Here is a 23984-nt window from a genome sequence, read left to right on the forward strand (position 1 = left end):
GAAGGCAAACGCTTAACCGACTGAGCCACCCAGGCACCCCTCGCTGAGTATTTTTTAGGATTCCATTGGCTCTCCATCATTGGCCTCTTTAGCCATACTTCATTGGTTTACGCTTTCTAGTGGTTGCTCTCTGGTTTACAGGTGGAACTCATCACAGGCTGCCGTCACACGTGACACCCTTTCGCATACAATGTCAGACCTGACAACGGTATATTTCCATTTCCTCCCTTTCTTGTCCTTTGTGTTACAGTTGCCCTAAGTTTTATTTCTACACGTATTCTGTATTCTACACATACATCTACATCTATATTCTATACGTGTAAAGCTCACACTATGTTGTTAGGCAAATTTATGTCCTGGTACTCTCTGTTTCTTTGTAGAAAGGGCCTTTTAAAATCGAAGGAAATTAATAAAAAAAATGTTTGCAGAACATTTCTTTTCTTCCCTTCCTCTCCCTTTTCAAAAACTTGTCTTTCTCTGGCTAGTTTCCCTGCCCGTGGAGCTTCCCTTAGTGTCACTATTTTTGGGCTCTGCTTTGTGGTTCGGCTTCTGTGCGGCTGGGTCATGAGAATCAATGATGCTATCCAGCCACTCTGGGCTCCCGAGCCCACGGCTGGTGTTGCTAACATGTTCCAGTGCCATGCGTTTCAGAAATCCTCACATTCCAGCTTATGTCTCCTGCCTCGCCTGCCCCACGGGAAGAGGTGTGACAAGATGGGATCTCCCTTTTCTTTCTTGACCTGTCGCTTGCTCGCCCCTCCTCCTCTTCCTCCAGCACCAAGTGAAAGGGCCACCTAGTCCCAGGATCTGACTCTGCCTGGGTTACACAGACCCCTCCAGGTGCCTCCCTTCTGGGAGCCAGCCCACCTCACTGACTCGCCCCCCTCACCTCCCCCCCAGAGGCAGCTAGACAGGCCACACAGTGAGTTTAAACCTTATGTACCCACAGAAGGCTGCTGTGCTCTGGCCACAAAATCTTGTGGAGTGTTCCTTTTTCTTTCTTCTTTCTTTCTTTCTTTCTTCTTCTTTTTTTTTTTTTTTTTAAAGGGTGAGCATGGTGCTGTGTTGGGGAGGTGGTGGCAGTTAGATCCCTGTAGAGGGACATTTCTTTGGTTAGAAGAATAGAGCGGCTTGGGCCCTGTGCGCATGCGTCGCCACCCTTCCCATGCTTTGCATGTAGTGAGTGCTCCCGGGGGGCCTAGAAGCTGCACAGACTGGAGTGGTGGGGCAGATCTTTGCTGCACAGGGCTTGGCAGGGGCATTCATTGGTTTAGCACCTGTCCACGGAGCTCCTCTTATGTTCTAGGCTCTGCTCAATGGGAGGCAGTGAAGATGGGTAATAAAGACACACTTCTTGTTCTCACTGAGCTCTCACAGGCTGGTGGGACACAGACACCCAGGCAGATGGCTCTTAGCAGTTGGATACATGCTTTCATAGGGGAACTTCGTGATGCTTTGGGAACTCAAAGGAGAAGGGCCTTGAACCCTGTGCAGAGAATATGGTTGAGGAGGGCTTCCTGGAGGAAATGGTACCCTAAGCTCACTCTTTGTTGTGTGTTTATTTTAACTGGAATGTTGACATTTATAAAGGGCCCAAACCTTCATCCTTTAAGTAGATACCATTCCATAATAAGATTTGGGAATGTCTTACAGAAGAGGGCCCCATCATAAAAAAACACACATTCCTTTTTTTTTAGGTAGGCAAAGCAGATCTTTTTTATCCTCATGTTGTAGAAGAGGAGACTGAAGTGTGATGAGTCTCAAGGGATACGAAAGGATGTAGCGTGGTGAAAAGACCGGACGGTGGTTTAGGCTCAGGGAACAGCCCGTGCAGAGGGCTGGAGGGTGGGGGGCTTGTGTGTGTTTGGGGGTGGGGGGCTATGATTTGGTACCCTGTGTGCTCCCAGCTGATCTTACAAGCTAATCGAATAGCCTGAGCTACAAGGCGCAGGACAGTTACTGTCCTTTGCTTCCTCAGTGGGATGAGCTTTTGGGGTGGCCTTGGAATGACAGCCGAGGCCGGGCCATCTCTGGGGCTTCTTCTGTCTTCTGGCATATGTTGCGCTCTGACTGTGCTGGGGTCCAGTTCAGAAGGGCATTTCCCTGAGAGTTTGGGGCCTGAGATTTAATCCTGGGCCCACTGGCCCACGTGCTCACAGGGCAGGAAGGACCTGGTTCCTGTGATAATGCGCTTGGCCTGGTCCCTCTTCCGGAGGGAGGCTGTCGGGGGATGGAGCTACCTTTGTATTTGGATACCAGGGCAGACTTCACCAGAAGAGTGGGAGCTCACAGTATCCTGGGCACTCTGAGGAACCCCGAGCAGACTGCCTGTAGTTTACAGCTCCCCCAAGGCCCGGCAGGGAGAACTCCTTGTTTTCGAAGGAAGAACAAGCTGGAGAGGCAATACTGTATCATTTCCTAAATAGCTACCTTCTGGGCCCCTACAAGATTCACAGGTGACGTGGCCAAGGGAAAAGCAAGTCCCTCAGCCTGGCTCCGTGGCCCTGTGTCCTGCCTGTCCTCAGCTGCTGACCCTTCCGTGCTCCTTCTCGCCCTCGCCCTGCTCCTGCTCCCCCTCGCGTCCTACAGTCTCATCTGTTGCATGTCCATCCTCCCACAGGAAGCAGATGTGGGCCGCCTCTTTTCCTCCCTCTTTCTCCATAGCTGCTCAGTTGCCAGGTCTTGTTGATTTTACCTAGTTTTATCTAGAACATTCCTCCAGGCGAGGCCCCCTCCCTCCCTTCTCTCCTGCACTCATTGTCGGAGTGATCCAAAATACAAGCCTGGTCCTGCCTTCCCTGTTCCCTGCCCACAGCCTTGCGTGGCTTGCCCTTCTAAGTCCAGACTCTGCAACAGGCCCTGGGTCCTTGACTCCTCTTCCACCAAGCCGAGACTTGTACTCTGAGCTCCGGCCCCCTCTGTCTGCCAGGTTCTCACCTCTGCCTCGGCTCCTCCATCTGCCTGGAAGACGCCCCTCCGTCCTTCTCCTGCCCCAATGCTGATGGTCTCCCGCTAGTTAGTGCTGCCTGGGGACAGACACTGGGTCTTTGTCTCCCCAGCGTGCACCTGTGAATAGTACCTGTTCATGGACATCGTAGGGGCCACCACTGGTAAAGATGAGGTGGCCCCTGCGGGGAGGATGGAGGGACTGGAGGAGGCAGGTGGGACAGGTATGTAGAACTCACCCATTTTCAAGGTTAGTCTTGGATACCCAAGTGGGGCCTCTCCTGCCCAGCCCCCTTCCGGAAGAAATTTCAGTCCCTTAGGATTGAAGGAGAGATGAGGCCTGGGTAACCAGACGTGTCTTCCAGGGACCTGACTTGAGTTGCAGGGGCAGAGAGGCCACTGTCGGCCCTTGTTTCCCACAGTGGCTTCACCTTCACCCCACCCCTTTGGACCATGAATATTATGAACCGTCTCCCAGGAGTAATGCCATGGGGACATGCACAAGACGTCCCATGTGGGGCATCTGGGTGGCTCAGTGGGTTGAAGCCTCTGCCTTCAGCTCAGGTCATGATCCCAGGGTCCTGGGATTGAGCCCTGCCTCCGGCTCTCTGCTCAGCAGGGAGCCTGCTTCCCTTCCTCTCTCTCTGCCTGCCTCTCTGCCTGCTTGTGATCTCTGTCTGTCAAATGAATAAATAAAATCTTTAAAAACAAACAAACAAACAAACAAGATGTCCCATGTGTAATTTCAGGGGGTCTGCGCATCCCTTAGAGGGTTCTCCTCTAAGCGTCAGGTTCAGACCTCCCGGGTCAGGTTAAGCTCCTCTGCTGTGGGGGCTCTCTGCCTCTCTCGCCCTTCAATGGGACCTAGGACTCCTTTTGCCCCATAGGTGGGGCGCTAAACTGAGTCAGCAGGAGGGGGAGTGTGGGGTGAGGTGCAGGCCACACAGAGAAGGTAAGCACTTGTCATGCCTGACACGCAGAGCCCCTGGAGTAAGTCCGGAGCAGGCTTGTGTCAGTGCTGCTGTAAAGGCTGAGCTCTCTGGCCGAGTTAGAGGTTAGAGCCCTGAGATGGCCGTGTGCAACAGGAACTACCTTGGCCCATACCGGGCCTCCTTCCTCAGAGCTTGGATTGTTGGGAGCAGATGGCACCGTGGGGTGGAAGCTCGGACTTTGGACCAGACTCCGGAGTAGACCAGCAGTGAGTAGCCTTCCTCCTGTTGGCTTTGTGCACTGAGCTCCCCATGCCCTGAGCACAGGGCACTCCAGATGCTCCCTCTTGGCAAGTCCTTGAACTCGGGGATGGCTCTGAAGCCAGGGAGAGAAACCACAGTTCTGGTTGGGGCCTGCATAAGCCCGTCAGCTTTGTAGCCAAGATCTTGTTGGCAGAGAGCAGTGATCGGTCCTGGTGTATTAACAGCCGGATCTGGGGTGGAGGGCTGTGTGGGGGAGTTGGGCTGCCTGCCTGACACCTTTCAGAGCACCTTCCTGTGATCACTTGTGGCTTGTAGCGCTGGGTGCCTCTCGAACCTGCTCGGGTGGGGCAGTCAGGGGTGTCAGCTTTGTGGGCGGGACAGCCACTCGGCCCCCATCTGTCATCTGCTATTCCCTGCAAGGTAGACACGAAGGATATGTACGGATTGTGTGCTTGTGATGCGCCAGATGTGCTTTCTGTTCATTCTCGGAGTTATTCCTCCAAATGGCTCTGGTGAGGCTTGGGGATTCCACAGTCCGCATGATGTAAGGGGCTGTTGTTCCGCCTGTTCTGTAGAAAAGGGAACTGGGCTCAGAGAGGTTCCATGCTAGCAAGGGCAGAGCTGGGACTTGAACTGAAGTTCAGCAGCAAGCCCCACACTATACTGTGTTGCAGACTCACCTGCCTGCTGAGGCCAGGCAGGTGCTGTGCACGGAGGAAGTGGGCCAGAGGAGAAAGCGGGGTTTCTTGCTGCAGCCAGTGGGGGCCCCGCAGGAGCAGACCAGTGTTGCTTGCTCTTCTCACTACTCCCAGAAAGCCAGAAATCCTGGCTCTCAAGTGAAGTCTCTCGATTTCTTAAGACAAACTCGATTTCGTAAGAAGCATAACCACATTCATCGGGGAGCAGGGTGCAGCGTGCGGGCCCTGGGCTGGTGGCCTTTGCTGTATTCTGTGTTGTCTCCCTGAGCTCCCCATCCCCCTCATCTCGGAAGGAGGAGAATCAAAGTTCATTGCTGAAAGAGATCCTGGAAGATTTATCTGGGCCAGTCCTTAGCCGTTTATGACGCCTGTTTTACCAGAAAGATAGGGAGGTGTGGAAAGGAAGGAACTGTGAAATCTGCCCTCGAGAACCCATTCTCATGGGCCAGAGCAGTTCGGGTGCCTGTTCCCTCCTCTAGAGGCCAGTAGCACTTGTCTGTTCTTTCACACTGAGCTGCATGGCTCCAAGGGTGGCTTGGCCCCCCGAGACCTTCCCTCAGAGGACCTGGAGGACCAGGGGAGAGTGCTGTGGCTGCTCTTTGTGCCTGGGTTTTTAAGATTTGTCCCTGTCACATGGAAGCTGGAGTTATTATTCATAGTCTGTGAGATTTGACCCATCTCAACTCTCTTCCTACCTCCACTCAGTTTGGAGTAAGAACATGAGAGAGCCAGACATCCCCTTAGCTTCCAGGTAACCTCCCCCAACCAAGGGACAGTGCCCATGGAGGAAGACAGTCTGGGGAACAACAGGGCAGGGTAGGTGGAGACCGAAGCTTCCACTTTTGAAAAGGAAGAACAGTGGGGTGAGAGAGGGCAGTGAGAGGGTGGTCTTGGATCGCCTGCTAACTTGCTTGGTGACCACTTCCTTTCTGTTGTAGACGGAGACAGGAGAGGCAGCAGCCTTCACTGGCAGGCTTGTTCCGATCAGAGGTTGCCAGGTCATCCATGAATTTTCCAGACACGTGTGCAGAAGCACGGGATTTCTCACCACACTTATCCTTGGGAAGTTTAGACGAGGGGCGTCCAGGGCACAGCCCACTGCCAGGCGCAGAGCGGGCATGACGAGTGAGGAGCGGTGGGGTTCAATGCTCCTGGGTCATGCGGGCCTGCCCCCCCCCCCCCCGCCCCAGGCGGGCCTTCCCGATGACCCCACAGAGTGAGCAGGCGTTCCCTGCCAACACTGGAGAGCCTGGCGGCCAGGGGAGTGAAGGATATAAGTGTCTCCCTGCACGGTCACCCAGATCTGGTCATCAGAGCATTGTTTCTGTTAGAAGACATTCCATGTGGTTCAAGTCCAACTTCCAAGCAAACTGGGCATCATGGCCCGGCACTGCTGTTGCCATCTGTCCTGGCTCTGCTGGGTTGGATTCCCAGGGCCTCAGAGTGTCTCCTGCAATAAAATCCAAATGAGCAGTGAGGTGGATACTTCCCCCTCCTCCCCATCAATCTTCTGGTGTAACCAGCGGGGCCTGGTGGAGGGAGGCCAGCTACACCGAGTCGAGCTGGAGCGTTGGGACCCTCTGCCGCCTGAGCCCCGGGCCACGGAGTCTTGGTGTCTGCTGGTCATCATCTCAGCTCTGGGGTTGGTGGGCTTCTTGCCCGCAGACTACAGGGTCTTACTTTGGTTCTTTCCTGCCCTGTCCTACTCTGCACCTTCTGGCCTTGCATGTGAGCTCTGCCAGTGAGGCCGACAGCCCGGAGGTCTCCCTGGACGCGTTTTGTTTCTGGGAAGTCTGCCTTTCCTGCCGCCTTTTCTATTGTGGTTTTCCAGTGTGACTCTGGTTAGCCAAAGCTGGGAGGACTGTGGCCTGCATTTGCTCCCTCCCTGTCCAGGATGAGGCGGATTTTCTGATGTGGAGAGTTGGCAAGGATCTGGGCTTCCAGAGAAGTTTGTCCTGCCCTCCTCAGGGCAATGGCTGGAGGCGTCCTTCCTCTGAAGATGAGGGACACCATCCCACCAAGGCAAGCCACCTGCGAGTGTGGGGAGCTCTGGAGGGGCTTAGGGCTTCTGTAGGTGTGATGGGCCCTCCCTAGACCATCTGTCCTCTTACTTGGGACGTGCCATCCATCAGTTGTGACACCAGCTGCCAAGTGGCCTCTGGAGAGTTTTGTCTTGCCCAGAACGAAACGGGTGGCTTCCAAAATTTGTGAGACCATGAAGAATAGGGCTGGATAGCATGAGCCCTCTAGAGAAGTGAAAGTGCCACTGGGGGTCAGCTGGGGAGCATGGGGGCAGCTGGTCCCGTCTTTCTCTTTCTCATCTTCCCCTTCCTCTCAGAGCTCTTGACCATCTCAGAGAATGGTCCCAACTTTTGTTCCACCAGGACAAACACGACAGGTGACTGTAGGGCAGATGAGAATCACCTGCTGCCTGTCCTTCTTCCTGAGGCCATACCTGGAGCTCTGTGCCCTGCCCAGCTCTTTCTCTTAAGAAAGCAGATTGAGGGATGCTGGGTTGGCTCAGTCGGTGAAGCGTCTGCCTTTGGCTCTGATGATCTCGGGGTCCTGGGATGGAGCCCAGCATCTGGTTCCCTGCCCAGCAGGGAGGCTGCTTCTCCTTCTCTCTCTGCCTGCTGCTTCCCCTGCTTGTGCTCACTTTCTTTTTGTCAAATAAAAAAATAAAATCTTAAAAAAAAATAAAGAAAGTAGATCAAGCACATGTGGGTGGACTGACAGTCATGGAGTAGTCTTGAACCCACTTCAGTTTATTTTCTAAAATTACAAGCAAATCATTTGTGAACATCAGTAGTTTGTGAGGGTTAGCCGGCCAGTGGCAACCCTTGACAGCTAAGAGCTAGCGTGAGAACCAGCGTGAAGCGAGCTCCCAACTTGGGCTTGTGTTTCCCTGGTGTGTTAGTGCAGTCTGCCCCCTTCCCCTAGTGGGAGGTGGGAACAGCATTTACAGAGGGAGGAACAGCATTTACAGAGGGAACAGCATTTTTTACTGGAAGGAGTTAGGCTCGGGTGAGACGTGTGCCTGTCTGTAAAAGGAAGACCTAGGGGCACCTGGGTGGCTCAGTCGATAAGGTGTCCAACTCTTGGTTTTGGCTCAGATTGTGATCTCTGGGTGGTAGGATTGGGCCCTGCGTGAGGCAGAGCGCTCATCACAGTCCGCTTGAGATTCTCTTCCTCTTGCTTTGCCCCTCCCCCACTTGCACACACTCTCCTTCTCTTCCTTTCAAATAAATAAAATTGTCATTTATCTATTTTAAATATTTTATTTATTTATTTGAAAGAGAGAGAGAGAGTGCGAGTGAGTGAGCGTGGGAGGGGGAGGAGCAGAGGGAGAAGCAGACTCCCTGCTGAGTGGGGAAGCCTGATGGCAGGACTCGATCCCAGGACCCTGAGATCATGACTTGAGCCGAAGGCAGACGCTTCACTGAGTGAGCTACCCAGGCGCCCCTCAAATAAATAAAATCTTAAAGGAAGACCTAGGTTGACTTTGGGTTGCAGAGTTTAGCCCAGATGTCTGTCCGTCCCTCCGTTGGCTGTCTAGCGAGTTCAGTGGAGCCCTGAGCAGCTGTCTCCTGATGATCCTCATGCTGCCTTTGCCTGTTTCTGGTGGGGGCTGAGGAGCCACTGATCTGTGTGTGTCCCCCAAATGGTCCAGGCATCTCCCTCTCATCCAGGTAGGAAGGCTGCCTGACAATGAGGTCAGAGGTCAGTGCTTGGGCCAGCCCTGTCTTGTATCATGTCACTTAGAAAACACTCAGGCAGGTCAGCCCAGCAGCAGGTTAGCCTAGACCGTGGCCCTGCCGCCTTCTCTGAGTTCTTGAGCTCTGAGGGCCTCCACGTGGGGCTCAGCAGTGGCTCAGGACCCTGCCTGCAACTGAGGAGGAGGTGGGGAAGGGGGTGGGGGAGAGAACAGGGAGACCAAGAGCAAGGGACCCCTGAGGGGGCAGCGGTGGAGCAGCACCCCATGGCCAGCCTTTCTGGATTGCAAGAGGGGCTCCAGAGACTGCTCTGGTGACAGGTGGAACAAGGGATGGCTACGGGAAGCGATCGCTCCTCTCCTGCTGGGGTGTCATGGAATGGACGGGAATGAGTTCCTGGAGTCAGGCAGAGCTGCCCTCACCACGGACTCCGCTTGCCTGTGGAGCACACTCACTAGACATCTCTGAGCCTCTTTGTCCTTATCTGTAAGATGGGGTTGTGAGGCCAGTAAGGATTACGCACCCCCCCCCCCCCCCCCCGCCGTCTGAGCTTCTTCCTGTCCCTGTGGCCCTTTCTTTGGGTTCCTTTGTGGCACTCTGCTGGGTTTGGAGCCTCAGTGTTAGGAGCAGAGGCTGCTGTGTCCTGGGTTTGCTCCTCTGGAGGTTAAGAGGCTGAGAGCTTCTGTGGAGTTCGGGCAGCTCCTTCTGTTGTCGCCATTCCAGGTTCAAAGCCACAGGGCTCTCAGACAGCTGTGACTTCCCAGCAGGCAGGAGAGCTGGCGGTGTGGGTGTGGGTGTGGGTGTGGGTGTGGGGGGTGCTGGAGCCCTGCAGTTTCTCTCTTGCCTCTGTCCTTGCTTGGGAGTGAGTTGGAGGCTTCTGGGCTCAGCTGATGTACTCTGAGGAGGACTTGGAAGAAACCCCAGGCACGGAGGGGTGAGGTCAGTGGTTTGCTCAGCAAGGAGGCCTGAGTTAGGGACAGGCCGTCATAGCTCCCAGGATTCCTGGCCACTGTCCCTGGCTCCACCTCTGCCCCTCCCATCCACTGGGAGATGAAAACCAGTGATGTGGGTTTATCTACTGAGCGTCCCCTCTGTGTCACAGTGGGAGGGCAGAGGAGGGCCTCCCCAGCCACCACAGTGGCTTTTGCATGCTTTGTCATGGATCCCTCACCATGTGTTCTCTGAGTTCTCTGAAGCCCAGAATGATCTAGTTAAACTGCCACCCAGGCTGGTGAGTGGTGGAGACTCGGCCGGGGCCTCTTCTTTCCCCTCTGCCACACTGCCCGGCCTTGGGATGCCCGAGGGTGTACAAAGAGCTATGTGACTGTCCCCACTCCCAGTGCCACTAGAGCAGCCAAATTTGTGGTATGGACAGGGGTGGCTTTATGTGTGGACAGTGGTGGCTTTGTGGAAATTGTTCTCCAGAGTCCCCAAGTGCACGTGCAAAGAGAGTCTCCTTGAAGCCTCACTTTTTATCTTACAATTCATTTGCATTTTTGCCTTTGGCTTCATAAGGTAGCCTTGCTTGTTTTAGGGCAATGGTTTAAATTTCTTTCTCCTGAGGCAGTTTGATCCTCAGAATATATTTATCCTGAGGTTCCTGTGCCCTTGGCCCCCATGTGTCCCCTGGGGTGTGTGGCTGTCCCGGTAGAAGATGGAGGGGGAGGCATGTTTAGTATTGTGAATATTGGCATACAGCTGGGGAAAGGGAAGAGAGGGCCCAGTCTGTCTAGAGAGGCAGGTTGCAGTGAGTATGCTCCAGGAGGAGGTAAATGCATGTTTCGGGCTGTATTCTGAGAAGCTCAAGCCCCGAATGCCAGCCCCTGGGCCTCTGATTTTATCCTTCAGGCAGAGGGAGCCATCCGTGGCTGAGCAGTGTGACTCCGCCTTGCCTGGCAAACACCCCCTCCCAGTAGTAAAGGCTCATGGGGGTGTTTGTGCTGTGGATCTAGCGGGAGGGAAGGGAGTTCCTGCCCCAGGAACACAGGGTGTATGGTCTAGTGGGCAATGCGACACACACCAAAAAGGGGGTTCCAAGAAGTACATATTGTGTACAGTATGGTGTTTGCTGTAAGTACAGCTGGTGTTTGCTGAAAGGGTCAGAGTTGGGGAACCTGGGCAGGGGGCTGCAGGCAAGGCTGAGAAAGGGGCTGAGCCTGGACCTGGATGCTGGTCTAACCTGTTGATTTGAAAAGAAAGGAAGCCAATAATGGAGATGCACCGGGGAAGGAAGAATTAATTTGCCAGTGAAGTGTGGGAGCTGGGGACGGTCGCAGTTGTTAGGGTTGCTGTCAGGTAACCTGAAGGGCAGGAGGGAGAGAGCTGAATTCGGGAAATGGCCCAATTGCCCGAGATCAGGAAGCTCTGGCCCATTCTGTGGCCTCCTCAGGCTGTGTTCATTCATCAGAACTTGACTGGCAAAGAGTGGGTAACTTGGGCTGTGAAATCCACAAACATTGCGAAGAGAAGACCGTGGCTTATCCCTGCAACAGGCAAACTTTTGAACTTTCTGTTTGGGTCTCTGCAGGGCAGATGACTCACTTTTGAGCCCCTCCTAACCCCTGGTGGTGATTAGCAGGACTGAGAGGCCCAAGGAGCCGCCCTGCCCAGCGACAGAAATGGGCCGAATGGCCTCCAGGAGCCTGATTGCGGGAGTGGTTGGGAGCTGGTGCGGAGCTGGTGAGGAAGAGCTGAGAAAACTTCCAGCGCCGGAACCTCCTGTTTTTGTATGTAAAGCCGTGTTGAAGGAAATGTGGGATGAGCCTGGAGTTGGGTCCTAGCCTGACCTTAAAAAGAACCGTTTCTGGATGACCCAGAGAGGTGAATGAAATCTGACCAATGGAATGCGTCCACGGTGGTTCTGGGCCCTCTGGGGGAGGGCGGGGCCTACTGATCCCCGACCGAGGGATGAGTTACCGACCACAGAAAAGAGCCTGGCGTCTAGCCAGCTGGGTCCTGCTCCTGGGCCCGCAGGGAGGTGTGCAGGGGAGATCTGGGCAACTCCTCCCGTTTGCCACTGCCTGAGGAAGCCTCAGTAGCAGCCAGGGGCCTGGAGGGGGGGTGAGGTGGGGGCTGTGTGGGTGCCTGGTGCCGTTGGGCTTCTTCCTGGAGCTCAGGGTGACTTCTGGAATTGCCTTTCTGCCTTCATTCTCTCAAGTCTCCGGTTACCTGTGCTCTGTGACCTTGGGCACCAGCCAGGACCCAGTAAAGGTGACCCAGCTGGCATACTCATGTTGTATCAGCCCGTGAGGAAGGACTCTTCAGCAGACAGGAAACCACCCTCCTCTGGCGTGTAGGAAGCCCAGGGTAGAACTGCCTCACCCAGAGGGCACCTCCCAGCTTTCCTGGCAGCAGATTGGAGGACTCCGGCCTGCCCCCCCCTAGTTTCCCGTGTGTCACCCCCAGCCCACACTTCCTCTGGGGCTGAGACAGTAAAATGGCAGTTCCTGTTGAGCGAGGGATGAGTCAGCGAGGGAGAATGGTGGCTAAATCTTCATAACCTCCAGGCACGGCTATGAAATATTTAAATGACACTAAAGTATTGATTGTTTCTCATCATCCCCTTAGGGAGAGCAGTTCCTGTCTGGGATTCAGATAATAGCAATGCCTTGGATTTAGGCAGACTCCAGAAAGCCCAGAGATGCTGTATAAGTCTTACCTGAAATTGTATTCTCTCCTCTCCGGAGCTTGCTCCCAGGAATTGGTTTCTGCCCATTTTACAGACAGGGAAGAGAGGATGACCCACGTGGGTGGTTTGACCTGCTGCCAGGCACTCAGGAGGCTGGGCCTGGAAGCCTTGCATCCTGGCTTCTCCGCACTAGCTTTCTCTGCTCCCTGCTCCCTCCCTGTCTTCCTCTTCCTCACAGCCCCTGGCATTCCAGCTTCTGGGGAGAGAGGCGTCAAACAAGATGGACAAGTGCTCTCCAGGGCTTAATTCTTGGAGTGGAGACAGTTGGTGGACAAGGACCCAAACTGGCAGGGAAGTCCCCTCCAGGAGATAGACCTCCTCATCAGTGTCCAGGCCCTGGGTCCCTGGGCCCTGTGCAGGGCAGAGCGGAGCTGGCCTAATTGGCCTTTACTGGTCACAGATCTGCCTTTCCTCCCAGGACAGTTATCGGGATAAATATACCCAGCTCCCCATTCCTGGGGAGTTACTCACCCAGTAAAACTACCCCGCTGTGGATTAGATTACCTCTGCTCTCACTGCTCAGATGCTCAGGGCTGGGGGAAGGGGGGGGACCCGCCTTCTTGTCCTGCTTCCTTCCTAATCTGGAAGAGTCCCAGCAAAGGGGCTGAGATGAGACCATCCTGGAGGAGCTGGTCCTGCTGTTTACATAACTCCTTCCTTAGGAAGGCCAGAGCCTGCTCACTGCTTGGATCCCTGAGCTTGGGCAGCTTCTCCTCTGATGGTTGAGGCCACGCCCTACCCCCCAGCAGGTGGTCAGCAGAGGGGGCTGAAACTTCGCTTGCCCAGAGTTCTGAACCTAGCAGGGTAGACAGGCCTAAGACTGGGCCTCTCTAGGGTTGTGGGAAAGGGACTTGCGGACCCTCCGCTGTCTCTTTGAGAGTCCAATCTCGTGTTAAATGGCAGGGATGGACAGACAGCTGGCCGCGGACTGCCGGGAAGGCCCTTATGCTATGGCAGCCCCTTGCTTCCCGTGTTGGAGCTCTCAGGGTGGTGTTGGCCGCTCCTTCCTTCTGCTTGTCAGCTCCTAAGGACACTGTGCCAGCCCCTGCCCTGGGTGACGAAAGCTGAGTTAAGGCCTGCGGGAAGAAGGTGGGTGAGTGGAGTCTGGAAAAGATTTGAGTTCTAACTGTGGGCTCTCCTGGGCCTCAAGAATGCAAGGCATTTTGAGGTGGGGTCTTCCTGGAGGCTAAAAGAGCCCACCTCTTCTAGTGGAGCCTGGTGCTGGGAGTGGAGGAGGAGACCAGGTTGAAACCTGGTGGGGAGGCTTTTCCAGGTGGTTTTCTGTTCCCCAGATTGGTGCCCCTAACTGCTTCTCTGGGATTGCAGCATCCTCTGCCTCCGGACTGGGACAGGAAGGGGAGGTGCTTTCTCCTGCCCCTCCAAGGCTACCTTTCTCTCTGGGAGCCAGCTCCCCTCAGGGTAGCATTTACTCAGAGAGTGCTCTCTTCCAGGACAGTGCTAAGCCAGCTCCGTGTCTCCATTTTTTCATGATATTCCTTGCTCCTGTGAGTAACATGGTAGAATTCCGGTCAGACAGACAAGGAAACTGAGGCACAAGCAGTTTGGCCACTGAGCAGTCTGTGTGACTCAATCTCCCTGTGTAAGTTCTCACATCTGGTGTCTTTTTTTTTTTTTTTTTTTTTTTTTTAAGATTTTATTTATTTATTTGTCAGAGAGAGAGCGAGAGTGAGCACAGGCAGACAGAGTGGCAGGCAGTCAGAGGAAGAAGCAAGCTGCCTGCAGAGCAAGGAGCCTGATGTGGGACTCGATCTCAGGGCACTGGGATCATGACCTGAGCCAAAGGCAGCTGCTTAACCAACTGAGCCACCCAGGCGTCCCTCACATCTGGTGTCTTTAGAGTCTGGGAGGAGAGAATGGAATAGTCCTGGGTCCTCCCTCACCCCCCCCCCCCACCCCACTTGAGAGATCCTGGTGGATAGACCTTTATCTTCTGGCTTCTGCTCAGCTCTGGGCGTGACAGTCTTTATCACACACTCTGGAGAGGCCGGGGCTTGGGTAGGAGGAAGACCCAGCCAAGAGTCTAACTTGTTTTTATACTTCATTGGGGGCGGATAGGAGGAAGCCAGTTTTGTGAAAGGGTCTAACTTGTTTTTACACTTCATTGTTGGCGGAGGTGGAAAGGGTTCGTTGCGTGTCTTTAACTTATAGGGTGTCATGTGTCAGTGGATCAGCCTAGGTTTCCAGAGCCGTCGTCTGGCCAGGGCTGCCCCTGTCCTGCATCCTCCGCCTGGTTTGGGAATGTGAGGGGCGCAGCTGCGGCTTGCATCCTGGAATGCAGGCAGACCGGCCCCTCTCTCTGCTCCCTCCCTGGGCAGCCAGCGTCTTAACCCCCTCAAACCCTTGGGGCTACAAACCCCCTACCTCCATCGCCCGTCGGGTCCGCGGGATTACGTTTGACGGGTCGCTGGGGCCCGGGAAAGGGCGTCTTGCAGCGTGCTCCGTGCCCGCCCAGGCAGCCTACCCCCAGGCGGCCTGCGGGTCCGAAGGCGCCCCTGATCTGAGCGGCTGCTTGGGCCCAGGCCCTGCCGCGGGGTGGGGACGGGGTGCCCGCGGGCGCTAAGTCTGCGGAGGGGGCGCGCGTCCCTGTGGGTCTCCGGAGCCCCGCGGGGCTGCATCACTCATTGGTCGTGCCTTCCAATGTTCGAGTGCCCCAAGCACGGGTGGCAGGTTTGGCACCTCCTCGTGCGCCTCCCGTAGCTGCTCCGTCCCTCCAGCTCACCGAGCTTTCTCGGGATTGAAACTTCTCCAGGGAGCCCGTGGCTAGGGGCTCCCCGGTCTTCCCGGCTCGAAAATTCCGTGGTTGCGTGAGTTTACCTTGGGTTACTGCGCCCGCCGCGGGAGCCGACGGGCCAATAGCGCCCTCTGGCGGGTATCAGCGGAAGGGCCGCATCCCTTCCTCGCCGGGGCGGAGCTGGGTGTCCTTTGCCCCCGGTGGGCTGGAGACTTTGCACCCAGCCTGCCATCCCCTCCCCCACCTACCTGGAGAGGAGAACCCCTCCCCCTGGCACACGCACACCGGATGGTCTCACCCGGAGACTTCCACTTCCCCTCTTGTGTGGGTGGGAGTGCCAGGACATGCATCAGCTGGCCCGGAGAGGCAAAAAGCCTGCAGCATCTTGGGTGGTTTCTTCCAGAAAAGGGATGGGAAGCCCCGGGGAGGGCTTCCTTCCATAGGGTGGCTTGGGTGGTTCTGGTGGCTCTGACTTGTCCTGAAGGTTTCAGGCTTGGACCCAGAAAATTAGTGGAGAAATGCTGAGGACGTTCGGAGCCTTCCTTAGCCTGGAGAAAGGTGCCCCCCCCCACAGCTTCCAGTCCTGCCTCTGTGTGTCTGGAGCATATCCTACAAACACCTTCTTTGGGGTCTGGGTGGAAGGACTCTGGCTGGACTCTGAGCCTGGCTGCCTGGTGTTTAGAGCTAGATACCAGGCAGTAGGTGCAGCTGAGAACTGGAGGACCCGCCCATGGGGTGCTGCTTGCAAGTGAACTTTCTTGAGCAGTCTTGCCTCTTCGGCCTCTGTTTACTCAAGCAGGGGAGGAGTTCGCTGAGTTTGCAAGGAGACTTTGGCCCGGAACCATTTTGTGGGCTTTCAGGCCATAGCAGCCTTCTACACCCATAGGAGTCCAAAGCAGAGCCCAGAGGCCTCCTTGGCTGCCTCCTATATTCCTGGCTTCCTTCCCTGAGGCGTTTGTGGGGGGCTTTGGGGAGAGAGTGACACTGTGCAGTCACTGAGCAATGTCTAAGGGTGCGGAGAGGGAAGCAAGCTATTCCAGAGGACCCCTGGCACCGGCATGTGCTCTCTCCCACTCGGGCAGACACACATTTGATCGCTTTCCCGCCGGCGTCCACACCTGTCTCCCTCCGACTGGTGCTTTATTACTTCTTTTCTCATGAGGCTTTCCCTTGGCACGTCTCATCCAGATTCTGACCATAGAAGATGTGGGAGTGGTCAGTACGGCGCATCCTACCCTGACCTCCTTGGAGGAAGGTGTTTTTCAGAATGTCACAAAACAAAGAAGATCTGATGTTTGTAGCTTTCCAGGGACTGTAACCCCCACTGCCCTAGGTAGAGCTCCCACTAACACCGTGAGGTAGGAATGATGAACCCCAGCTTGTCGGGGCAGCCGAGGCTCAGGGATGGCCGCAGAGAGTAGATGGAGGAGCTAGGACTCGAACTCCTGGAATCTTTTGTTTCTGTCCCCTAGGACTCCTCCTTCTGACCAACAGATGTATCGGTGTTTAAAAGACCCCAGTGAAATTGTAAGCTAGACTTAGAGTCAGGGGGAGTGGAGGGGGGTTTGAGGCAGAAGGCAGTGGAGGCCCTCACTCGGGGGGTTTGATGGGATAGGTTATCCCTTTACCTGAGGGACCCGAGCTCACATCCTCACTGTGTCCTCTCAGCCAGAGGTTGGCAGCATGGGCATGTGACTCTGCCTGCCTGCGCCTCACTTTTACCCTCCATGCTGGTGTTGCTGTGAGGAGGAAGGGAAGGAACACAGCGTGAAGCTCCTGTTATTCCCACTGGGGCTGCACATGGTGCCTGTAGGGTTTTCCAGCTGGCTCTGCCTTTGATGGAAAAGGGGAGACCCTTCCCCTGCCGAACTGGGCCCAGGGCAAGTGGGGATGCTGTGTGAAGCCACGACAGCAGGTGGCAGCCGTTCAGAGGCCACTGAGTTCGGCCCCGGACCCCAGTTCCTTTTCTGTCATTACCTAGGCACGCACTGACTGCTTCTAGTTCTGCTTTGCTGGAGACAGGAAGCCAGACTTATCTAGGGGATCTTGCAAGGGGCGGGGGACTGCAGGAACTGACTTTCCTCGGGAGTCAGGAGACCCTTGTGCCGAGCTGCTGGCTCCAGGGTCCTGGGCCTTGTCACAAGCTCCCCCTCTAACCAGCTGGGTAAGAGCTGGGGGTAGGTGTGGCCACCCTTGGGGATAGGAGGGCAGGGCAGGCAGCTGGGAGGTGTGGGACCCCCTTGGTTCCCTCTACCAAGCTGGGGTAGGGTTGGGGACAGGGACATAAGGAAGGATCGTCCTGGGCACCAGCACTCAAGAAGTTGTACCATTGAAATATGGCATCATGTCGTGATCTCAGCAGACTGTTCCAGGCCAGATTTTGGGGGCTTGGGGCTACTGAAGAGCCACACAGTCCTTTCTTTCACTGGCTTTGTTATCTGGGCAGCTTCCACTTCCTCTTGAAGCTCCTTTCCCTGCCTGTAAATGTAGGATCAGAATTCCAGCTTTATCCAGTATTAGGGTTCACAGAGAGACATCATACCACGCAGTGCCTAGCGTGGGGCTCGTTACTAGTGATTGGCAGTAGATCCAGCCATATCTGATACATAATATCCTAAGGGTGGGGGCCTGTCCCTTCCTGGCCCCCAGCGGGTCAGCAGGAGAGTGAGGGTGAGCAGGTCCTTGAATATGGTAGGAATGAGGGTGTGGTGTTGGGGCCAGGCCCTCTGGGCTGGGGAGCTGTTGAGGGTATCAGGAGGGGGGATTGAAGTTGAGGGGTTATCAGCAGTTCCTATGCCTGCCCCTCTGCTAGGGGAGAACCACGGCCCCCAGTTGGGCGCCTGGTGCCAGGGTAATGGAAGCTTACACTTGATTTGGCTCCCTTCTGCTGTTATAAGCAGAGTAGTGGGGCCCTGGAGCCTCTGGGGCCAGGCGGCTTGCCAAGCTTCCGCAGAAACAGCCTACAGAGCAGTCCTGCCCCCTCCTTAGCTGAGGGGGTGGGGAACCCTGCGCCAGCCTCCACCCAGCCCCCACCTCCCCACCTCCCCACCTCCCCACCTCCCCACCAACCTCCAACCTCCAAACCTCCTCCGAATCTCCGCCTATAGCCCAGGGTCTCGGAGGAGTAGGCAGCCTGGGGTTTTGCTTCTGCCTCGGCAGAGGGGCAGGTACCATACCCTGAAGAGCACTCCAGGTGGAGTGGGTGCATTGCTGAGAAAGCCCAAGCTCCTGGAATTTCAGTGGGACCTGGCACTGCCTGGGCCCCTCCCCGTGACGTGGGGCCCCTCCCGCCCATTCTCCCCGCCTTGCCCTGTGGAGTCAGAGTGCTGAGCTCCAGGCAGGCATTTCTGACTTCCAGCCAGCCAGCCGCACAGCCCTGTCGGCAGGGAACGCAGGTGCCCGGGCGCCAGAGGTAGGAGAGCCCCAGGGGCAGCCCAGGAGCCTCCAAGCACCTTCAGCCTTGGGCTGGGGAGAAGAGGTCAGTTTCAGAAGTTGGTTCTTTGCCAGGCTGGTCTGGGCTACCGGCTTCCTGCCCCGAGGCTGGTTATTTCTCCCAGGGGTGGGGCAGGTGCCCTTAGAAGTCATTAGCTCTTGGGTGCAGCGGGCAGGGAGGGCACTGCCACTGGACAGCGTGTTGCCAGGATCCCTGGTTCCTAACAGCTCTCGGCATGTTCTCTCTGCAGACGCCCTGCTGGCCGACTTGGAGTCCACCACCTCCCACATCTCCAAACGGCCCGTGTTCTTGTCGGAGGAGACCCCCTACTCGTACCCAACTGGAAACCACACATACCAGGAGATTGTCGTGCCGCCCCCTGTCCCGCCACCCCCATCCAGTGAGGCCCTCAATGGCACGATCCTTGACCCTTTAGACCAGTGGGATCCCAGTGCCTCCAGATTTATCCACCAGCAGGTAAGGTGGGGATGGGGGCTGGGAAGACAGCCTGAGGCTTTGGGGCAGTAGGAGCTTGCCTGGCAGCAGCTTGGGGAGCCCAGGGAGGAATGGGGGCATATAAGGAGAGGGGCCAGGAAATGGCTGGGTCTCCCAGAGGCCACGTGAGGGAGCAAGTGACCAAGTGTTAATCACCTGTCCCCTGGCCGGAGTGTGGAAATTCCCTGGTGAGACTGTGTCTGTGAGCAGGAGCCTCCTGGGGGTGACTCGGGTTGTTCCTTTTCCACCGCCTCGGGGGAGGCTCTGAGCATTCTGTTCCCTGCAGCCTCAGTCCCCGTCACCCGTGTGTGGCTCCAGTGCCAAAACTTCCAGCGCCTCCGTGCCCCAGGACGGCGCCGGCCCGCCGTGTTCCCGAGCCGGTGAGGAAGAGCACGTCTACAGGTACTGACGCAGCCCTCCGTGTGCCCCTTCCCCTCCTGCCTGGGAGGTCTGGGGCCAGGGATCAGGCCTGGCAGCAGCCCGCACAAGGTCCCGAGGCTCCTGGCCAGCTCGTACTGCCTTGGGCTGGCCGGGTGGCCTTCGCGCTGCTACCACCACACAGTAGCAGGATTGGGTTGTCACACCAGCTGTGTCGTTGAGGACCTGAGGCAAGACTTCCTTCCTCCCTCTTCTCACCACATCCCATCCCCACTGCCCCATCTCTTGCTGGGGGAGACTTCACACCCACCCCACCTTCTTCTCCTGGAGGTCTTGAGGCCGCCAGAGCTGGGGGCGCCTCTCATAGTGGCCTCTCCTCTGCCTCTCAGTTTCCCCAACAAGCAGAAGTCGGCCGAGCCTTCACCCACTGTGATGAGCTCTTCCCTGGGCAGCAACCTTTCTGAACTTGACCGTCTGCTGCTGGAACTGAATGCAGTGCAGCATAATCCCCCGGGCTTCCCTGCAGGTAGGACTGGTTCCCTGGGCCCCCAGGGGCCACCTGCTGGCCTTTGGATCCCCAGAGGGATCAGGGCTGAGCAGCCTTTCCCTCTCGCACTTCCAAGATGAGGCCAACTCAAGCCCGCCACTGCCTGGAGCTCTGAGCCCCCACTATGGCATCCCGGAGAATAACAGCCCACTGGGGGGCAAAGCTGGACCCCTGACGAAAGAGAAGCCCAAGCGGAATGGGGGCCGCGGCCTGGAGGATGTGAGGCCCAGTGTGGAGAGTCTCTTGGATGAACTCGAGAGCTCCGTGCCCAGCCCCGTGTGAGTATCGGTGGGCTCTCCTGGGCAGGGGTGGTCTCGCCCAGCCAGCGCTGTGCTCTGGTGACCGTCCGCTTGGCCCAGTTGTCCCCCGTTCCTTCTGTGAGGGCCTGTTGTTTGCCGGGCCCTGGACCAGGCCCTGGGGGAGCCACCAGCTTAGTGGCTGTCTGCATGGGCTTTGGAGCCACAGTGTTAGGGCTTGGGTCTCGGGTCTGTCCTCACTAAGTGTTGTCGCTCAAGCCTTCGTGTCCCTGTCTGTAAAATGGGATGAAGGGATATAGGATAATGGCGAGTACGACCACCTGCCTTGATGGGATGAGACCCAGTAATCCACGTAAAGTGTCTGGAGTGGTTTCTGGCTCAGAGCATGTGGCGCACGTGGCTCATTACTAAATGTCAGCCCAGCTCGGTGTCGGTGTGTCGTTGGGGCAGTCTCACAGGTCTGTACGGTGTTGTCGTGGGGGTACACCGGTGCTTGGGCTCGTTTAACAGGCGAGCTTGAACTCAGGTGCAGAGGACCACAGATGTCCTCCTGAGAAAGGGGCCGGTTGAGCTGCCCTCTTGTCCCAAGCGAGCAGCTCACCTCAGTTTTGTCCCCGCGGCTGAGACTGGGAGCTGGCGGGTTTCTCCGGAGTCGGGCGGGAGGACCCCAGTGTGAGAGCTGAGATGTTGAGACCCTGGAGAGGAGAGGGCCGCTCTGGGGGGACACGGAGCTGGCCTCTGAGGTCCCCGCTGACGCCGTGCCCGCCCCGCAGCCCTGCCATCACTGTGAACCAGGGCGAGATGAGCAGCCCTCAGCGAGTCACCTCCAGCCAGCAGCAGACACGCATCTCAGCCTCCTCTGCCACCAGGGAGCTGGACGAGCTGATGGCCTCCCTTTCGGATTTCAAGGTGCCCTGAGACCCCTCTTCTTCCCTGCACCTCATTCTTCTTCCCCTCTACCTTGGTGTGAGTAGTTGGAGCCCAGGCCCTCAGTGTTTGGGTGCCTCGCCCTGAGCCAGGGACCCTGCGGTGCTCTGACCTCACCAGGGTGCTGGGGAGGGAGGGTCACACCAGGCTTCACTCACAGCTGATGGAGGCAGAGAAGCCCTTAGCAGGGAAATTCCTTCTTCCTGGGTTGCTCCCAGCTCCCAGCCACCCAGGCGAGGGGATCCGGAGGCTGAGACAAAGGGTTCTGTGTTGATGGTTGCTCCTGGTGGGGGAGGGCATTCTCTGCTGGGCCATGTGGGACTGGGATCCTGTGCCTGAGAGGTCATTTGTCCCGGGGCTCCGGGGCTCCGTCTCCCACGCTGGCTGGCTGTCCTCAACAGGTCCCTCTTCTGCCTCTGGCTCCAAATGCACGGGTCTCCTTTGCCAGCCTCCGTCCATCCTTCCCCATACCCTCCACAGGCCCGAGTCCCCACGGGCTCTATCTGTGGGACACCTCCACCCTTCAGGCTCCTGGGCCAGTCCTGCAGGAGGCATCCTTCCCCTCCTGTCCTGGGCCTCTCAGGCCTGCCAGACCCGGGGTGTTTCAGGGTCATTGCCTTGGTGGGGATTTCTACTGCCTGATCTCCTGCACTTGCTGACTTCACCCTTCCACGTGGGTCTGCCTGGGACCTTTGGGGCAGGAACTAGGGAATCTGAGAAGGGGAGCAAGCCTCCTGAGTGCTCTTGGCCCTGAGGGGGTACAAAGAGTCCCTCCAGCTGGGGGGTTCCTGGTGGGGGATGGGAACTGCCTGGGCCTGTGACCCTCAAGTGCCATTGGTTGTGGGTGGTGAGTGGCCACCATCAGAAACAAGTCCCTTGGACTTTGGTGTTGGTCTTGGGGAGCCCTACACTACCACCCTTTAAACTGTTTTTACTTTTTTTTCCCCTAAGATTATTTGAGCGGGGGTGAGTATGAGCAGGGGGAAGAGCAGAGTGAGAGAGAAAGACATTTTTCAAGTAGACTTTTCGCTGAGCGGGAGCCTGATGTGGGGCTCGATCCCAGGACCCTGAGATCATGACCCAATCCGAAATCAGGAGTTGGACGCTTAACCGACTTAGCCACCCAGGTGCCCCAGTTTCTACTTTCTGAGCCAGCCAGCCAGCGTCAAGGTGCCCACAAGCAGCTGCACTGGTTCTAGCTGTGCTCTGAGATGAAGGTCTTGGGGGATGCAGGAAGGCTAGGATTGTCTGGGGGAGGCAGCCAGGTTGAGCCAGGTTTGGAGGAAGCACAGCCGCGGCCTGTGGCTGACTCTCCCTCAATTGGGCTTGGGCTGACCTTCCTGGTCACTGGTCTCCGTGGTCCACCTTCTGGAGCCTTTTCTCCCTTGTCCCTACTCTGACTAAGGTGGCCCCGCAGGCCTGGCTCAGTGGTGGCTTTCTGCTGCCTGGGTTTGATGGGGGCCAGGGACGTGGAGCCCAGGAAGACCTTTTTGGGGTCTGAGTCTTTCTCAGGCCGACCCTCGTGCTTCAGCTTCTCAGCCCCCTCGGTCTGGTGTTGGTCAGTGTAGTTGGTGGCTCTCAGTACCCTCGGGCCAAGCCCACCCCTTGCAGAGAGCACCTCTCGTCACCTGTCCCATCTCTCTTTCCTCTCCTTTCTGCCTTTTGTCTTTCTCCTATTCCAGACCAGCTCCTCTGCTGTGGCCTTGAGCTCCCTGGGGCTGCTGCCCAAACCAGCTCCAGCCCCACACCACATACCTTCCCCTTCTCCTCCTGGGCCCTCTCTGTTCTTACCATCCACTCCTAAGCTTGCCTCTGGAGGTCCCGCTTCCTCCCAGGAGGTCCTCTGCTTGGAGGACCCCAGTAATGGCCAGGGCCTTCGACCTCCTGTGGCTGCCCTCCAGGTGACCCCTGACACTCCCAATGCAAGGTCTCCCTCTGTGGAGGGCCCTCTGGGGCCGTTTGGTGCAGAGAAACAGGCTCAGGTTTGGAGAGACCTATCAAGCCTCACAAGTGAGGTTTCCAGGGCGCCCCCTTGCCATACACCACCCCGCCAGGCTGGGCGCGCAGGTCCCCAAGAGCCTGGAGACCCCCACGGGCTGTTGGCCAACCCTTTGTACCCGGAGGAAGCCATGGCTGCTGCTTGGGAGCGTCCGTGGGCTTTGGAGGCGCGTGAGATCCCCCACAGAGCCACACCCAGCTGCCCGGAAGTAACTGAGCCAGCTGTCGTGGCCGTGGACCGTCAGGCTATTTTCCCAGATACCTGGAGTCTCACAAAGGAACGTGGACAGCCGAAGCAGAGGGCAAAGCCAGAGCCAGGGGAGCTGGAAAGCAGCCGCCCGGCCCCAGTTGATGAGGAGCAGTTAGGTGGACAGACACCCATGAGGGGAAGCCTGATCAGGCCAACCCTGGGACCCGAGACCCTCAGGCGGCTGGAAGGCACCACCGAAGCTGCCGCCCAGGTCCAGAGGGAACAGCCGGAGCCTCTACCTGCCGTGGTCATGGACACGCCCAACACCACTGAGAGGATTTCCGCCTCCGGCCAGGCAGGCGCAAGCTCGCACGGCTGCTAGGCATGGCCCTCGGCTGGCCCGAGTGTGGGCCGCTACTGGCTAACCGCATGCGGCCTCCCGCTCTGTGCATGTCTGCTTGGGCAGCAGATCCCAAGAGCACGCGGCCTCAGACCCTGATGACCAGGAGTGAGTTCTGTGGGGTCAGTGGAGCCTCCAGGCCCCGGAAATTCTCTTAGTGACAACCCTCTTCTTGCTTGTTTGAAGGCTCTTTCCTCTAGATGGGCTACCCCTCACCTCTTGACATGATGTGTGCAAAATGGTTAAAAGCATGGGCTTTGGAACCAGATAGTCCTGAATACAAACCACGCTTCCGGTACTTGCTACCCTGTGTGACCTTGGGCAAACCCCCACCAGCCTCAGCTTTCTCATCTTTAAAATGGGGGTAAC

At 56.9% G+C, this 23984-nt stretch overlaps 1 protein-coding gene across 6 annotated transcripts in view; it reads left to right on the forward strand.

Moving 5' to 3' along the window:
- PXN (paxillin) overlaps window positions 1–23984 on the forward strand; it is a 46745-nt gene that overhangs the window by 16960 nt on the left and 5801 nt on the right. For 3 of the 6 annotated variants that reach the window (XM_059138809.1, XM_059138810.1, XM_059138811.1), the window contains exons 2-6: window positions 18674–18900; window positions 19205–19320; window positions 19686–19822; window positions 19920–20121; window positions 20874–21009. In XM_059138809.1, the coding sequence (XP_058994792.1) occupies window positions 18674–18900; window positions 19205–19320; window positions 19686–19822; window positions 19920–20121; window positions 20874–21009 (818 nt within the window). Of the gene's footprint in view, window positions 1–11128; window positions 11371–18673; window positions 18901–19204; window positions 19321–19685; window positions 19823–19919; window positions 20122–20873; window positions 21010–22709; window positions 23571–23984 lie in introns of all 6 variants that reach the window. The other 3 variants (XM_059138805.1, XM_059138808.1, XM_059138806.1) reach the window with 2 other exon arrangements.

The sequence above is a fragment of the Mustela lutreola genome, chromosome 11 (assembly GCF_030435805.1).
Source record: "Mustela lutreola isolate mMusLut2 chromosome 11, mMusLut2.pri, whole genome shotgun sequence".
Taxonomy (NCBI): Eukaryota; Metazoa; Chordata; class Mammalia; order Carnivora; family Mustelidae; genus Mustela; species Mustela lutreola.